The sequence below is a fragment of the Danio aesculapii genome, chromosome 6 (assembly GCF_903798145.1).
Source record: "Danio aesculapii chromosome 6, fDanAes4.1, whole genome shotgun sequence".
NCBI lineage: Eukaryota > Metazoa > Chordata > Actinopteri > Cypriniformes > Danionidae > Danio > Danio aesculapii.
In genome coordinates, this window is record NC_079440.1 from 12,113,421 (window position 1) to 12,131,989 (window position 18,569).

The 18,569-nt window shown below is 35.9% G+C and overlaps 1 protein-coding gene and 3 non-coding genes across 5 annotated transcripts; all 4 read right to left on the reverse strand.

The window, feature by feature from the left end:
- Positions 1 to 4,865: 4,865 nt before the first annotated feature.
- On the reverse strand, positions 4,866 to 17,723 carry nop58 (NOP58 ribonucleoprotein homolog (yeast)). Of its 2 annotated transcripts, none has more exons than XM_056459531.1 (15): positions 17,567 to 17,723; positions 16,668 to 16,744; positions 15,272 to 15,324; positions 14,922 to 15,046; positions 13,044 to 13,180; positions 12,781 to 12,845; positions 12,501 to 12,635; positions 10,992 to 11,137; positions 10,748 to 10,874; positions 8,803 to 9,101; positions 8,523 to 8,584; positions 7,735 to 7,883; positions 7,535 to 7,647; positions 5,375 to 5,449; positions 4,866 to 5,295 (listed from the first exon to the last, which is right to left on the reverse strand). In XM_056459531.1, the coding sequence occupies exons 1-15, from the start codon at positions 17,609 to 17,611 to the stop codon at positions 5,245 to 5,247; spliced, it is 1,659 nt and encodes a 552-aa protein (XP_056315506.1). In that variant the 5' UTR covers positions 17,612 to 17,723; the 3' UTR covers positions 4,866 to 5,244. The 2 variants fall into 2 exon arrangements, with proteins under 2 accessions (XP_056315506.1, XP_056315505.1); XM_056459530.1 differs by having other exon boundaries at positions 7,535 to 7,650.
- On the reverse strand, positions 8,686 to 8,771 carry LOC130231306 (small nucleolar RNA SNORD11B). The gene has a single exon (XR_008838031.1). It is a non-coding gene; the product is annotated as a small nucleolar RNA SNORD11B (small nucleolar RNA).
- Positions 14,775 to 14,857, reverse strand: LOC130231305 (small nucleolar RNA SNORD11B). The gene has a single exon (XR_008838030.1). It is a non-coding gene; the product is annotated as a small nucleolar RNA SNORD11B (small nucleolar RNA).
- Positions 15,123 to 15,213, reverse strand: LOC130231304 (small nucleolar RNA SNORD70). Its single transcript, XR_008838029.1, has one exon. It is a non-coding gene; the product is annotated as a small nucleolar RNA SNORD70 (small nucleolar RNA).
- Positions 17,724 to 18,569: the final 846 nt, after the last annotated feature.

The window sequence follows — 18,569 nt, forward strand, 5'->3', positions numbered from 1 at the left end:
AATCCCGGCTCGAGGACATTTCCCTACCCTACCCTACCCCCCCCCCCCCCCCCCCCCCCCCTGCCCAGGAGACTGTTTAGATGTCACTGATGAGAAGATGACGGATGTTTACTGTATGACCGAAATGGCCTTAAACACCCAGAAGGCACAAGATGTCAACATGAAGTCAGTTGTACCCCAACATCGTGGGGACATTGCATTTTGTTTGGAAATGAAAATTGGGTTTACATCAGAACCCAACATTAATGTCAAACCTAAAATCAACCAAATATAAACGTCTAATGATGTTACAGCTTGACATTGTGTGGACCACTGTGATGTCTATCAGACATTAGATTTTGGTGCCATACCTGAGGAAATGTCAGCATTTGACATCAATATGACGTTGGATTTTGGTCACTTTCTAACAACCTAAAATCAACGTCATTTGATGTTGTTATTGGACATCAAAATAACGTCCTTAGACGCTGTCTAGATGTAGAATTTTGGTCACCTGACATCTTAACCTAAATCTAACCTAATATTAATGTCTTATGATGTTGTGTGCCTGCTGGGCAATAACTAAATGCACTACAGAATGTTACGTTTACACACATCCACAAATTACATGCAAACGCATCAGCTTTTTACAGAATAACACTCACACTAGAGTACTTTTAAAAGGGCTACTTTGTACTCGCATATTTACACCAGATACTTTTATTCTACTTACAATACATTTTTTGGCAAGGGCCGGTACTTTAACTTAAGTGTTTTTTCAGTACTCTTTCTGCCACTGCTGATTTGTAACAATTTTCATTTTTTGGGGGGTGAACTATCCCTTTAACTTGGGCTCACTTAGATGTAAATCACCATTAATCACTCGAGTTCAGACAATCTTATAGCTCACTTGTCTGTTACTGCTTTATCAGTTGTATTTATTACAAAAATGCCATTCCACAAAGTCACAAGTTCAATCAAATTAACCACCACAAAGAGCTAAATGTGTTTTGTTTGTGTGGTGAGAAACACAAATATCCTTGGTTATTCTTGTCCAGAACTCCGGCTCTTCGTGAAACGTGGGCTCCCATCCATAAGTAACGGTCAAGGCTAACTCTATAAATCTGTCTAAGCTGCTGATAAAAGCGTTTTCTCATGTTAATAGCCAGAATGGCCCAGAGAAAACTGCACTACTAAGGAAAGGGTTATGGAGCCAGAGAGCAAGGGCAAGCTTTTGCTGTCAGATTCTCTGCCACCACAGAACTCCTTCACCATTTAAGGAGTGTTTTCACCAAACAAAGACGAGCCGAGGATGAATAAATCTGCTTTAATGATAATTCTGAATGCTGTAATTGAGGAAATTCTGGGATCCGCAAGGAAAACATGTCTTAAGCATCCAATCAAAAAGCTAAATAGTTTTACTGCCTGTATTAACATCTATTAAAATTGTATCTTTTTTTGCTTGTTCTGATATAAACCGTAAAAAAAAAGATGACAATCATTACAACAAACGTTTTCAGAATGGGGAAGTTGAATTAAGTGACTTTAAACGTGGCATGGTTGTTGACACTAGACGGGCTGGTCTGAGTATTCCAGAAACTGCTGATCTACTGGAATTTTCACGCACAACTATCTCTGGGTTTTTTTTAGAGAATGGTCAGAAAAAATAAAATATTGTGTGGCAAGTGAGCGGAATTTCTGTGGGCACAAATGCCTTGATGCCAGAGGAGAATGGCCAGACTGGTTCTAGCTGAAAGGCAACAGTAACTCAAATAACCACTTGTTACAACAGTTCAACAGAAGAGCATCTCTGAACACACCATGTCAAAGTGCAAATAATCTCAGACTTGTTTATTGAACAGGACAATCACTCACACTCAAATGTCCTCCACAATCACCAGATCTCAACCCAATAGAGCACCTTTGGGATGTGGTGGAATGGGAGATTCGCATCATGGATGTGCAGCCGACAAATCCGCAGCAACTGCGTGACGCTAATAAGTCAATATGGAACAAAATCTCTGAGGATCATTATCAGTACCTTGTTGAATCTATGCCACGAAGGATTAAGGCAGTTCTTAAGGCAAAAGGGGGTGAAACCCGGCACTAGTAATGTCTAACTAATAAAGTGGCCCGTGAATGTAGATTAAGTGCAATATGAATACAATTTCTCCAGATGGCTTGAATATGTTTATTTAAAAATGTATTAATTTAGATTGACCAGGACCCTAATTTTGTAGAGGAGCGAATCTTAAAGGGCACCTATGGTGAAAAATTTACTTTTTAAGCTGTTTGGACAGAAATGTGTGTAAGTATAGTGCATAAACTATCATATTGGGGTGAAATAAACACACCCAGTCCTTTTTTTTTTTTTTTAATTTAACAACATGAAAACGGTGGACCAATTGGAGCGGTTTTCAGATCGACCGAAACTTTACGTAGGAGTGTGCCCCCCCCCCCCCCCCAATATTAATTGACAGCTGCAGGCATTAACATGTCAGGTAGTCACATGTATAATCATATCAACAAGAGAGGACGAGCGCAAAGCAGCCGGGAATAAAAGGTGTGTTCAGTTCGCTAGGATCATCAATCATCATTAAACATGATCAAGAGTGAGTTTTAAAAGTTTAAAATGTTTTAAAACAGAGCATGTGTGTAATGAATTAAAGCGATTTACTTCAGATTCACTTAATCAGCACAGCCGCGTGTCAGAACAATTATAAAGAAAGACGCTTCAATCGAGGTTTTTGGACGTTAAATAAGGTTTATTTTGTACATTACCATAACAGATATCCATACCGCTGTGGATATTATCAGTGTCATGTCATGCAAAACGAGTGCAAAGCTTAGCACTCTCTCTCTCTCTCTGTGTGTTTGTGTCCTCGCTGTGTGTGCGTGAACTTCGTAATGACATTGTGTGTCTCATTGTTGCAAATCCACAAAAAATGCATCAAATACTGATTGTTTAAGTTCTTACTGTAGTATATCTCACACACACGTTACATGAGATCTGCTTCCTGAGGCTGCCGAGGGCGGTGATTGCTGACAGCCACGTGGGAACGGTGGGCGGGGAGGACTAGGCTTAAAGGGCCAGTACAAAAAAAACAACAAAAACTTTTTTCCAGCTATAATATAGACACTTTAAACAGCTATAATAAATAATCTGATGGGTGTTTTGAGCTGAAACTTTACAGACACATTCTGGGGACACACTTATATTAAATATGAAAAAAGGGGTAACCTATGTGCCCTTTAAAATAAAACACTTTAAAAGTATAGCTAAAAACAGTAATAATAAACAGTGCTTTATAGGTATTGTGTGATGTAAAAATTCATATATAGAAATGGATAATCGAATGTAAAACACAGCATTACCATCATTTTTGTAAATAAAATGCATCTTTAGGTTTTCAAATCACAAATGGCTCCTTTTTTTGTGCCTAAATGCTTTAAACCCTTGTGGAATGCCCAATAACAGGCAACAACTTTTCAGAACATTAGATTTGTAGTCACTGCAATATTGGTCTGGTCAAGTAAATTCCTGACTCAACATTGCATATCCTGGGATGTGAAGATTGCAGATGAGGCCATTGTGATACCGACTCTAAAGTGAGACGATGTTCTAGTATCTTTTTATTAGATACTTGCTGAAGCATGCCAGTTTTAGCTTAATATACATTTTATACATTTGAAGATGCACTTTTTAAATCATTTTATTTTCTAAGACTAATTAATTAAAGCACCAAAACACGAATTAAAAAGATAGTTAAATAGTCTAAATAAGAAAATTTCCCAATTTGCTACACAACTTTGATGATTCTTGTAGAAAAAAATTATTCTGTGAGAAAAGCAGACAATTGACATTCACAGTAAAGAAAAAAATTCTATGGAAAAATACTGTCCATCTTACTCATCAGAAGAAACTCAAACTGGTTTGGAACAAGTGGATGACTAAATGACAATTTTTATTAGTGAGAACTTCCCTTTAATTGCAATGTTAAATATTTATGTTAGCACATTTCTAAAATATTAGGTAAATATTTCTTTTCTTATGGTAAAAAAAACAAAATTATATGACTTATCTTGTACATTAATACACAAAATGAAGTTACATTTATGAAGAAAAAATAATTGCTTACAAAATCGTATTCTTGACCCTGAATGAAGCTACAGGGGTGTTTGAATAGTTATACTTAATATATTATGCCATGATGTAAATGTTATGCATGTACACCGGGATTCCAAGTTACTATCAGAAGTAAAAATCTCCTCTAATTTGATCTCAGCCACCGTTTTCACCATGTGGACAAAACGACAGCTTAACATTTTCCACTTGAGCCTCTTCAGATAATAAAGGGCTTTACCTTTTTTCCTAGTGAAATTAAAAATGAGCTGCTTTCACCACAAATCTGATTTACTGGCATCTTGGCTCAGTGATATCCAGATTCTGTCACTTCCTCTAATGTTAGAGAGATAACCAAAATAGCTGCTCAATCTCCTGCTCATTAGACCTAGAACAAGCTGATGGCCGGCTAAATTTATGCTGCGTTTTGGCAAAGCTTCTTGACTTGGCTTGATCTTACTGGAACAGGGAAAGAGGAGGAACCAGAAAGGAATGTAAAACACACAAATAAAACACAAAGTACTTCATCCTACGATTTTGGCTAAACGTTCTCATGGTCCACAACTTCATTTCCACTAAATCCACGCCAATTTGTATTTCTTCTTTGCAAGTGGATTTCAATATAGAAAGATTTTTAGTAGTAAATGGTCAATTAGTTATGATGTTAATATCTTTCTATACTACAAATCAACGTACTTTGCATAATGATCTACCAACAAAAACAAAACTATGTTGGTTTAAAATGAAAGTCAATGAGTCCACATGCTAGAAACATCGAGTATTTAATAAACCTGCGACACAAATGACCCAGTTTTACATCAAAGCTCACAGTTGTCTTTAGTTTGACCCCGTTCTCACTTTTAACTAAAAACATTGATCGATAAAAAGACAAACTGAACTGCATGATCTAGAAAAACAATGCATGGGATCAAATATATGAATTCTATGGGCTTTTCTCTCACAAATCAAGCAATGTGTGGAGAAAATATCCTATAATTAAAAAATTAAATGTATATATTTTTTTAAACAAATGACAACAGTCCACTGGAACTGTTCGAGAGGGGGATAATGTCCATATAATGTCCAAAAACACTATAAAAATGTCTTATTTACAAAAAGTTCATGGAAAGAGTCCTGTTGGTTTATTCGTCCTCTTTTACCTTTTTCTTTTTTTTCTTCTTTTTTTCTGTCGTCTGTGAAAGAAAAGGGGATTTAGGGCTCCAATATATATATAAATATGATATATGATTGTATTTGTAGCACGGTTCTCACCTCTTCTACCGCAGCCTCTTCTGGCTCTTCTTTCAGCTCCACCTCAGCTGCTCGTTTCTTTTTCTTTTTTGTCGTCTGTAAAGCAAGCAGCAACTTGTTAAAAAATAAATAAAAAAAAACAAACAAAACATACTTAAAGGTCCCATGAAGTGCATTGAAATGTGTATTTTTATTCAATGTTTGAAGTAATCACAACCGAAAGTGTTGCTCCTCCAACTTTTTTGAAATCAGCCAGTGGTGTTTTGTTTTCTCACAGCTCTGCCAGTGAGTGGTTGAGCTCAAGTGCATTAAATCAAAGCAAATGAAGTGTCTTAAAGGAGGCGGGGTATGTCAGTTATGAGAGCATTTGATTGGTCAAGCTTTGGTGAGAAACTGAAGTATGAGGTGACTTGAATAAAATCGTTGAGGGATTTAGGAGGAAGTGAAACTACAAGTTTTACATGTTTGTATCAGTTTTATTTCTCCTAAAAAGCAAAAATTGACATTGTTTTTGGAGCACACTAGCTTATAAATATCTTAAAGACAAACAACACTGATACTAACAGATAAAATAAAATCACTATTTTAATTTAAAGAGACCTTTAAAGAAATAGTTCAACCAAAGATTAAACTTCACCCTTCGTCACGTTTAGGGTTTCATCAACACAAAAGATACTTTGAAGAATGTTGTAACCATTGAATTCCATAAAAAAAAAAAAGTTCAACAGGGGAAAAAAATAAAAAATAAAAAAAAATAAAATAAAAAAACAACCTCGGGTTTCTAACAAGGGTGAATAAATGACAATTCTCAGCTTTAGGTGAACTAACCCTTTAACAAGCAAAAACAATCCGAATCAGAACAAAATCAGGTCTTAACCCTTTCTAAATACTCCAGCGGACCCTCCCGAATTCATTTTATTTTTTTTTTTACCTTTGTTTAAAACAATGCTCTTGAAGTTCCCATGGCAATGCATCTAGTTTATCACATTACAAGGCATTCCCAATGATTTATGTATACATCGTAGTTTGTTGCTTTTCCCCCCTCTTCGGCAAATACTGACAATTGTCCTGATTATATTGTGAAATAGCTGATATTCTAGTTTTTCAAATACGTGTAAAAATGTGCATTTTATTTTTTTTACTGGTTAATGACGATCATTAATTGGTATATGACGGGTGATTGGTGAAGGCAAGTTTAGTCTATGATTCAGGAGAGATCAGATGCTGGACTTTTTATAATTTTCTTATAAATACGTGGAAAAAGCCTGTTTAATTGGGAGAGGACTGCTATCTTGCGTGTATCTTTGGTGAAAAGCACATTGTCAAGCAATATTTAAAATAATTCTCCATAGATGAGTATTTTTTAAACCATAAATATTATGTTTTGCTAATAGTTGTGTACTTGACTGTCTGAAACCTAAAGTAAATGTTATTTGGGTAAAAATGCTGATAGATTGTGATTCATGACAAGCTGTGTGTATCTTTCTATGCCTATTTCTAGATTTACATTTTAGCAGTTGATGCTGTGCTAAAATGCTCTAATCACACCGGTGTGATATGCGTGAAAGAGAAACGAACTCAGGGTTTCTGCAGGGTTTTACCAAGTCAAATTAAGCCTTTAAGACCTTTTCGAGGCTGTTATGAACAATTTAAAACTTACACAGTACTTAAAATTTTTTTTATAAAAAAACCCATGCTAATTGCACGATTGAGCCAATGAAAAAAAGGTTTTTACTTATAAAAAGAATTTCAAAACTCATTTCTTAGCCAAATTAGTGTCAAAACAAGCAAACTCTAGTAATACACATACCCTTATTTCAACTATGTTTTAAAAAAAAACTATAATATTAAATTTATGCAGAACAATGCATCCAAAAGACACTGAGAACTTTTAAACAAACGTTATTGTAAGGAAAATAATTACATCTTATTGGCAAAATAGTTAAAAATGTAACTTGTTAAAATGTTTTGAGAAATGATTAGATGTGCAAGTAGCTTTACATGGAAAGAGGAAAATTTAGACCATTTAAAATTAAGACCTACAACACAATTTAAGATCTTTAAGGTTTAAAATTTTGTTTTTGAAACAAGACATTAAGACTGTAAGACCATGTAAACTAGACTTAAGCGAATGAACCCACATCTGGAAAATAATGAGTCAATGATGAATTTATGACTGACCTCCTCTCTGACCTCCTCTACCAGGCTGACAGCCGTCTCCTCCTCCTCCTGCTTGGGTTCCTCCTCTGCCCTCTTCTTTTTCTTCTTCTTCTTTGGTGTCTCTGTTTCAGCCTCTCCTGTGATTAAAAAAAACCCATTTAATCTTCATCTGAGTGCAACGCGTGTCAGTATCTGCTGCGTAATGCTGTATGGATGTTCACCTTCCGCGGGGGCTTCCCTCTTCACTTTCTTGGCTTTGGCCTCTATGGGCTGGTCTTCCTCTTCTGCCTCCTCAACCTCTTCAATCTTCCTCTTCTTCGAGACGGTGGGGAGTGTTGAGTCACCAGACGGGTCGTATACCTTTACATCACTGGTAGGAAATGAAAAGATCGTGTTCTGTATTAAAAACTAATTTATTGCTGTGATGGCAATGCAGAATTTCTGGCAGATTTAAGCCATTTTAATTTGGTGATTTTGAAGTAACAAGGCACTCTTGTTAAAAACTTAAAGGATTAGTTGACCCAAAAATGAAAATTAGCCCATCATTTACTCAAGCCATCCTCAGTGTATATGACTTATCAGACTGATAAACACAGTAGTTTTAAATTTTATCCTTGATATAATGGTGTTTGATAGTGGCTTTTATTTTGAAGCTTGCAAAAAAGTGCTTAAATCAATTATCAAACAAACCCATACATCACCAGGGGCTTAATGTATGTCTTATGAAGCAAATCAATGTGTTTTTGTAAGAATTTTGTACTTTCTAAATCACAGACTTTGAAAGCTTCAAAATAAAAGCCACTATCAAACATCATTATACAGCACGAAAGAAAAAGGATATAATTCAAAACTACTGTTTGTCTGAGGAAAAAAAAAAAAAAAAAAAAAAAAAACATACAGCAAGGATTTCTCGAGTGTGATTAAAGTGATCATTTAATTTTTCCAGAGCCTTGCACACACACACACACACTTCAATATAAAAAGTACAGTTAGTCAAAGAAACACTCACCTCTTGTGTTGATATTTATCAGCCTTTGCCAGAGCTTTGCCTGAACCACTGATGCGCCTGATCTAGAATAAACAGACAAAACTACATCAGGGATATAACATTACTGTAAACGCATTCACTTAGACTGAACGTCTTGCTTTAGGAATGAAGTGCTGTATAGAAAACCAAGCTCAGAAGAGGTAGTGACAAATAAACCCACATGTTATTTTCAGGACCGTGACATCCAAGTCATCTTCATCACCGCTTGTAACACTATTAACACAGAAATATATGCACTAACCCCTTTCTCCTCCAGGTAGCGTAGTCTGGCCTCTAGCTTGGCTCTGTTTTCCACTCCCATCTCTGCATTGGTGTCTTCACCCAGCGCATCGTAACGAATGGCGAGCGCCGTTTTGGCGGCCAGCATTCTGGAGATTTTACCCTTGTTCTTGGCTGTGGTCTGTCCCACCAGAGAGGCGTGATAGATGAGACCGTATTTCGGCGTATCCCGACGGGTTTTCAGAGCACGGAAGAGAGCTTTCTCTGCCCCGAGGATCTGAACAGTGGACGCAGGGTGTTTGGCCAAGTTCAGCAGAGATCCTGACGAAAACAAGTTTATAAATCAACATGATACACAAATCAAAGAAAATGCTAAATGAAACACTGAAGAGATGGATTAAACATCAAAAGTACATTTAAGTGCCCCTATTTTGTCATTTTAAAAGAGACTACATTTGTTTTGAAGGTCTTCTATAATAGGTTTACATTCATTTGTTTAAACCCAATACATATTATTGGAAAATGCATATTATACATATTATAGGAAAATGAAAACAATATCAGATCTCTTATCAGTGTCTGAAATGGGTAGTTCCAGGATTTGGCCTCTAAACTCTGCTGATTGGACAGATGGACCGCTCTGCTATGATTGGTCTATTGTTTGCAGGAGAGGTTGAAAACTAAACATTCATTACCATATCCAAATTTTATCTTCAGAGAAATGGGTTTGAATCCACTTGAGGAGCAGTATGTTATTTTTTTGGGTGAACGGTCCCTTTAAAATCTAACCAAATTTTCGGTCCCCAGTGACTACAATTTGAAGATCAGAGTAGATCCTAACAACCAATAAAGTCACTAAGTGGAAACTAAGTGGCAAATTGGTACAAACCAAGATTGGCTTGTACAGGAAGACAGAAGAGTTTAGATGCAAAAACCTCTAAATGATGCCTGAAATGTTCCTCTAAAATGAGTTTTTAATCAGTCTCCTGTGTGTATGTTCAGTAGTATCACTTTTATGGCAAAGAACAAGTCCTTTTCCTGGTCTTAAAAGTAAAATATCTTAAAGGTGGCTGAGAAAAATGTTCATCTTTGATAGAAATTTCAGATGGCACTTAGAGGTTTTTGCATCCGAACTCGACAAACAAATACTGATGACTAGTTCAGAATCATGTCTGTCAATGGCTAAAAATAACCCCATTTATCTTCACTTGGATCTCTGAAACCTTTCATTCACAAACACTCTAAATGAAATGAAATTCCCCATAAAAAGCATAATGAGGAAACTTATATTTTAATAATGAGACACTATTAAAAAAAAAAAAAAAAAAAAAAAAAAAAACAGGTGTCAAACTACCTGGATGGCTAAAGCTCTGCAAAGTTTAGTTCCAACCCTAATTTACCACATCTGATCAAACTAATTGAGTCCTTCAATCTTGTGAAACCTACAGGTAAAGCTGCGGTCACACTGGGCTTTACCTCCCATAGACTTCCATTCATACACACACACAGATGTGTCAGACCGGAAACGCAAGGTAATGCGTCAAGTTTCTCATGTCGCTGCAGTTCAAAGTTAGAGCATGGTGAACGCTGACCTGCGAAATCTCGCAACTTGACTACGTGAGACCAATCGAGGATCAAAACATGACCTCTCTGGACAGAAATTTAAAACGGAGCAATCGCTTGCTTTTTTAAATGTCTAATCATTGAGTTTAATCCCGCCCCTTTTCGCAGCGCCGTATGACAGAATTTCGCACACACAAAGCCCAATGTGACCGCAGCTTAAGTGTGTTGAAGCAGGGTTACAACTAAACTATGCAGCGCTGCAGGAACGGAGTTTGACACCCCTGCACTAAAAGAAAAACAACCCCCAAAAAGCATAAGACAATTTACCATCAGAACCCTGTAATAATAAACGAAATGTATCAAATGTTACACCTATTTTTCTTCTTTAGCTAACCAGTGCTCACCTGCATGAGAGATGAGACGGGCTCCCACCAATTCTCCCACCATGACTGTGAGGTTTGGTGCAATCGCCATCATGCGATTCTTCAGGTAATCATACAGCTGTGTGCGGTACTCAGATATTTCAATAACCTGAAGGTAGAGAGGAAAAAGATAAATACACTAGAATATTAACTATTGATTAGAACACTTAATCCTGCAAAGCAATCTAAACTCAAGATGCTTCAGCCAAACTGTTGTTCACCACACCTGGTCACACAGGTGCATGATGTTTGCAATGTCCTCCTCAGACACCTCTGTGCCCATCGAGATCTCTGCAGCCAGCTTCACCTCCGCCTCGATCTCCTCTGGCAGAAACTCAGATAACTCTGTTGTCGCCACATTTGTCCGATCACCTAAAAGGTTAATGAAAATAAAGACATTTTACGAGTAAAAAAAAACCCCAGTCTTAGTTCATTATTCAGATATTAAAACACAAATAAGGATATCTTACTAATCAAATCTAAAAAGAATTCATGCACTCTATAAAACGTCTCTTCCAAAACTGATGCTTTATAAATGCTCTTATGCCGATTATCAACGAATCCATATCAAATTATCTTTTAATTCGAAGTCTTCAAGAGAATCATAATAAGCTTTTAATGCAATGCTTCTTGACTGGTCTGAGACCCACTTCATATTGTACATCTATCAGGCGGTGAAGATCGCTGACTTTTAAAGATATCAGATCTTAAACGTGACAATTTTGCAATGGAAAGAAAGTTCACCAGAAGTCCTTGGGCTGCCTGGCTAAAAATTAAACATCCGTGTGCATATATTCCATTGCTATTCATCATGTACAAAAATAATTTAGCCCTTAATTCGCATATAACCATCAGGAAACATCATTTACACCAAATAAATGACGACAAGCTTAAACTTGCTTGATGTGAAGAACCAAAATAGGTTCATTTTAGCACATCAAGACTGTATGACTGAGCTTGTGTGCGTTTACAAATCACAGTTTATATATGAATAAAAGCCAGAAATAGTTTAATCATATAAAGCAATTGTTTTATGTCACAAAATTTGATTTATAGTGACCATTCTTTTAATAATCTCTTAATAATTTGGATTTTTTTAACTCAAAGTTTTAAAAAGTCAAGCTAAACATTCATCCAGGGTAGGGCTGGGCCGATAAATGATAATATATCGAATCGCGATAATTTACATCATTAATGACAAGTTTGACTTATTTTTGCCCTATGTTGATCTAAGAGCCAATCACACAGCACAAATGTACAACAATGGGAATCTAAAAGCTTGTTTATATTAGACTTACAGAATATTCAGCCACCGAAAATGTATCAGCCAAAAATGTTATGCCGTTTAATGTACCCTAATTTTTGTGGCTTCAGTCATTGCTGGGGTAAAAAATCCGGAAACTCTTAAATCTGGAAGCATTAACAACTTGTTTCGAAATATACATCGTAATCGTTCAATATGGAAAATTAGCAAGATTGCATTTTTGCCATATCACCAAGCCCCAATTCAGGGACAGAAATCTTTCAGCTTTACTTGAAAACATGTTTGATTACAAAATTTCTCAGGAGTTTGGACTTGCATAAAGTGAGTAAACTTCGATTTTTATATACAATGTGTGTGTTTAATTTAACATATTTAATTTGTTTGATCAGTGACTTCCACACCTCAGTGCATAACACTTTTTAAAAAGAATACTATATGTGGATGCTTCTGCCTTTTGTTGGAATAACTAACCAATCTTGCGGACAGTCTTGCAGTATGCCAGGTTGTCCGTGATGATCTTGCCAATCTCTGGAAAGTGCCAGCCGTACCATTCCCTGCAGCGCATGATGTAGTTATTGAGCTCCTTATCCAGATCATCCAGCAGAGCTGCAGGTGAAAAAGTGAATCAAGTTTACATTTCATTAAAACACTTCCCATCTATAAACAGGCCAACTTATAATAATAATAATAATAATAATAATAATAATCATCATCATCATCATAATAATAAGTAAATTAAGATGTTTCTTACAGATTGCTTGAACAATCATGGTGTCCACCTTGTCTGGGCTGAACTTCAGCTTGTAACGCGAAAGACTAGGAGACACAGTGAAAACCAGTCAATTGCGGAACAAATTTTGTATATATACATGTTGAGACTGATGAATATTTGCTCAGAGTCTCAGTGGTAGTGACGAAGGCTGAAAAATATCGTCAGAAAAGTCAGTCAGCACAAAATAATCATCGACATGAGCATAGAGTGCATATGATCTTGAGTTTAAACTATAAACTAACCTGTGGGCTAAACCCAAAGACATAGCAGCAATCTCTCTGGCAGGAAGACCTGTGATGAGCCCCTCCATCTGGTTTCTGATGCCCCTCATGAGCTCAGCGACAGCAGGACTGTGCACGCAGCTCAGGTTCAGCTTCTCCTGCAGGGGGCGACAGAGAGTCTCAGTGGACACAGAAAAGGCTGTTTTAAAGACATGAGGTACATGCAAAGCTAGCGTTTCAGGCACCAATAAACCCGAGGCCCGAGATGCACAGGCTGTAGCCCTGCCCTTGTCCTCCAGCATATCAAAATTTTAGGCTCGATTCTGACCTAAAGTCAGTATTTTTTTCTCTCCATCAAACAGCTTTTACCGTTACAGCCATTAAAAAAATACTGAATTTGTATTTAATAGAAAGTTTGTTTTTTCGTTTTGTTTCTTTATCAGAATTCTTTATGTTTAGAGGTTTTTTTTGTTTTTATCTATTTTATGTGAGTTTTAGTTTAAGTGACATCGATATCCAAGTGGTATGTGGTCCACAGTGAGAAGTTGATCAGATGTTTGCTTTTCCTCTAGCGTTTTTCAGTTAAGTTTGCCATTGGCAATTTTTCCCTTCATGTTCTCCATTGCATGTGGCTGGAAACCTCTATGCACAAGGAATCACTGTTGCTTCTGCACCACATGCATTAGATCTCAATAAACATTTTAAAAAGTATTTTTTTAAGCAGGCCTGAAGCCCGATATGCGTGCTAGCTATGACATGAAAGGGGAATAAAAAAGTCGGGCCGCAAGGGCTCAATTTTAAATGCAGGGCTCTAAAAAGGTTAATGTGACTATTTTCAATTTCATTAAGGTTTCTTTTACAGCATTGATGATGTAATGCAATTAAATATATAATCTGTTAACTAGACCCAATCATTAACTTAGCTGTTGAAGCATAAAACAAGATAAGTTTTAACGCAAGCCGTCAGGATCAACAAGCGATCACTGAAATGCCATTGAAAATACTGTGGTAAAATAAATTCTCATATTTTAAAGACATGGCGCAGAACAACTGAATTTAATGCAGTCCTTCTTGTCCAGTCTGAGACCCACTTTATATCGTATCTCAGTGAGGCAGTGAAGTAATTTTTGATTTTTAAAGAAACCATATCTTTAATGTGGCGATTTTGTTATGACATGATGCATTACTGAAATTAAAAGACCATGTGCATAAACCCCATTACAGTGCACAAAAGTGATAATATAAAAACTGTATCAGTGCAAATCCCACTGCTTAACCCTCCCAATGCTTTCTAAAAATCTTTCAAATTTTTTTTTTTAAATAGCACTAAATAGTCCAAATGTGTGACTGTTTTAAGTGATATGTAGGTAATGTTGCTCTGAAACATATGCTCAAAGAATAACATTTGCTGTTTATTCAAAACACTAAGTTAAAATGAGCTGAAACAATTCTTGGTTTTTTTTGGACAACTTCAATTTTTACATTCAATCCACTTAAATTAGCAAAACGCTAATACTTTAACTTAATTTCTTCAAGTTGTCCCATTACAAATAGACTTTGTAACCCAGCATTTTTATAGTGCATTTAAAATAAATGCATTGACGTGCATAAAATGTTATCTGTCAGTTGAAAAAGTGATTAACAGCCTAAATATGGTGATATTAGGTGGTGGATTAAAGTGTAAACCAAAAGGATATAAAGTAATAAAAGGGTAAAAAAAAAAATCTAACTTAAATGACTCCTTAAGGAATAAACAAGCTCAGATGAGGTAGTGACAAAAAAGCCTCATGATTTTTCAGCAAAATGACACATGGTCATCATCATCACAGCTTGTTACCCAAAGTCCAAAAATCTGCAGTACGATTTCAGCACAATTACACCTGAAACCCTGCATCTTACCTTAATGACTCCTCCCAGTTTAGCGTCAGTGATGGCCAGCTGCTCGTGAGCCTCTTTGGCCACAACTTTCTTCAGAACTTTTTTCAGACTTTTCCCCAGTTTGCCCTCCACCATGGCTGTGGCCGCTGATGATACACAAGGATTTTGAATGTGAACACTCTTATATTTGTATTGTCTTGCACTATATACATTGAGAATGAGATAATTGTGGTCTCAGTGGTAGTGACGAATAACTGTTTGGTGACCTCATGGTTAAATTGGATGAACAGAAACATCATAGACACACAGATGAAAAACTTTTAAAGGGGTTTGGTCTTCATTATAAAGGATTATCAGTATGGAAATGTTACCTGCGAGAGCTTCTGTCGTGTCCTGAAACTTCTCAAAATGCTTTAGTTTTACTCTGAAAAAAAACAAGCATACAAATAGTGAGATTAACAGACTGTTTGTGACCGCAGAAGTTAGTAAACATTTGTAACTACATATTTGCCAGATAAAATGTTAAACCTGTACAATCTAAATAAATCATGACAAATTACTTGTGAATTTGTAACAATGGCTAATCTGAAAACCATGTACATTTGATGCCATATGAATTATTTTTAATAATATACATTACTTCGACGAGTCAACTCTAAAATTAATTTCTTGCATTGGCTTCTAAAGAGATTCATAAAAAAAGTAATATTTTACATGCTGCAAAGTTCACCAATAGGTGTACATTAGGGATGCAACGGTTCTCTGTAAAAAAACATATTGTCCTGTTTTCCTCCCACAGTTCGGTGCACCCTGTGATCTGAGGTGCAGAATATGCATTTTTAATATTGATTTGTTAATAAAAACAACTGCAACACAGCAGTTCCGCCTTTGTACGCTTCCGATTACCTTTCACACTCATTGCACATGCAAGTGCAACTCTGCTTAAGTTTCATTCACTACGATGGTGCTGACACGCGTAACGGAATTCTCTAGAATCATAAAATTATTAAGAAATCATAAATAAAAATGTGGATTTTTTTCTTGGTAATGCAAGCATAATGTAAACAGAATCAATATTTTAAAGTGCTCAATAATTAAGATGTGTTGACAATTATTATCTGCATAATTGTTTGAGACTTTTGAGTCAAGATGTAAAACAAGAAAAAGGGGAAATTTAGGCCTTTTCACTTTAAGCAATTTATTTGAACATACAATTTTCAAAATGCCCTACATTTAACGCGAGAACATGCAAATCTACAGTCATGTGTGTGTAGCTGTTACATTGTGTGGTTTTGTTAACCAATAAATATGTTTATTGTTCTTTGAATTGTTCTGTAGGCATTTCCCCCCCCCTAAGAACAAACCCTAAAACAGTGAAACATACCAAACCTCGAGTATATTGAACCATTGCACCTCTAGTGTACATTAGTGTACAAATTTACAATGAGGAGCATGCAAAAATATTTTTCACAAAAGTTCTGACACTTATTAAATCTTTATACAGAGATTAAAGCATTGTTGATAACAAATATGACACTCCATACATTGTCCAAAATTACCTGAAAACAAAATGACTAAAATCGCTAAAATATTATAAAAGAAAGAAAATGAATAATTTATATTGTGTGTTTTAAAGGTCTTAAAGCAAGTTTGATTCCTTGTTTATAACCTATTTGTTTTCAGAAATTCGACTTGAACATTATCAACCAAGGATATTTCTGAGACAAGGCAACAATATACATTACACATTTCTACTGTAAAACTCACACTTTGTTGGCTTTTTCTGGCGTCTCAAACTCCTTCCACAGGCTGTCCACCTGCTGGAGTTTCTGTTCATCCAGGACCTGGACAACAGAAAAAGCTGTTGATTAAGGTGCAGACAACATCTATCTGATTACTAACCTCATTAAAACCCTAAAGTGGTCGACATTGAGGTAAAGCTGGTTTTATATTCGCACACTTTCATTTTACAGTCCCTATATTGTTTACCAATCTACTTTGAGTATTGGGATTGAAATCGCATTAAAGTAGGTCCTAAAGTAACATTTAATTGACTGTGTATGAATGTTATACTTTGATAGCTATTGGTTGCTAATATGATCTCACCATTAAGAATTTGTAAATGACACTTTTCTGAACTTATATTATTAAGGAGAGTCCGAATGTGTGAATATAAAAACCAACTTTACCTCAATACGTTACACTGAGCGACCATGTGGAAACATGCGCCAGAAGTGACGAGGCGCATCTAAACAGTAAATATCTTCATAAAAGTTAATTATACATGTAAAAACAGCTAGCACATCTATTTTGCAACTACAATATTATATTTTATCCGCCTGACTAGCTTGAATATCGTCTAAACACGACTAACAGTGAGTGTAGAGAAGCGCTTCAGACAAAACGTGGCTGTGCAGCAGAGCAGGCCACATGAGACCAGCTGGACCATCACTGACCAACCGCACTGGAAAAACGAGTCAACTATAAAATTACCTATATATTTGCAGCATGTTAATTAACAAAAATCTTTAAGACTGTGTGTTTTGACTTTCTTAAAGTCTCGGATAGCACTGCTAACTTCGCCGGCTAGCTAAGAGTAACCGTAAAAGCTACACAACTACAAGAAAACGGCTAAAAATACATTTGATTACAACAAATATGCTTACCTTAAAAATGGCATAGCCAGCCGCAGTTTCGAATAACACTAACATTTTTAAAACAAGTTTTCTTGCGCTCAATAAAGTTTAAGGTCGAGCTCCCCACATCGAGAGCCTTCCGCTACAAGGAGTCGCTCTCCACGAGGCGCACATGCGACAGGGCGAGCATGCGCAATACTGCCACTGAAATGTGCGCATGTGCAGTAGTCACAGCCTCATTTTCATGCACCACGACCTCGTGTTGATTTTCAGTTTTGGAGATTTATGTTCATAGTGTGTAGAAAAAATATTTTGGATAATGTTATTTTCTAAATACGAATAATAATAATAATAATATACCACACAAAAGTTAGAAAACAATAAGATGTTCAAATGTTTTAGAATGTGTTTAATGTGCTGCATTAATTAGTTAATTTTAATTAATGCTCTATGATTAACAATAATTCTGCTTGATATTTTTGTTAAAATACACAATATATTTAGTTTTTTTAAATTCTCTGATAAAATGTATTTTAAATAAAATGTTTAGTAACATTATTCAGATTTTTAATATTACCTTTGATCCACTGAATTTGTCCTTGACAAACAAATGTCTTTTTTAAAGGAAAAAATCTATGGCATCGAAAGTTTTTAATTGTATTTCTGAATGGTAATCATGTGGAGGATCATGAGACTATGGAGGATGAAACCTGCAAAAAACAATAAATAAATACGCGAATACATAAATAAATGAGTAAATAAATCCATAAATTCTTGCATAAATAAAATAATAAATAAATATGCAAATAAATAAACAAATGTATATAAAACCCACAAAATCCTGCATAAATAAATATTTAAATTATTAATAGTGCAGACAGAGAAATAATTAAATAAATTACACGAATGTTGGGGGAATAAGAAAATGCTGAAGTGAAAGTTTACCCCCCCCCCCCCCCCCCCCCCCCCCTCAAACGTTTATTCATTCATTCTCATTAGCATGCTGACCTGAGGAAAAGTAAATACAGAACTA

Excerpts from the sequence above, each read along its gene's own strand:
- nop58 (XM_056459530.1), bottom strand. The coding sequence starts at position 17,611 with ATGTTAGTGTTATTCGAAACTGCGGCTGGCTATGCCATTTTTAAG. Across the intron at positions 11,138-12,500 it reads CAAGACTGTCCGCAAGATTG|GTGATCGGACAAATGTGGCG; the intron begins GTTAGTTATTCC and ends TTAACCTTTTAG. Across the intron at positions 10,875-10,991 it reads TCATGCACCTGTGTGACCAG|GTTATTGAAATATCTGAGTA; the intron begins GTGTGGTGAACA and ends CTCTACCTTCAG.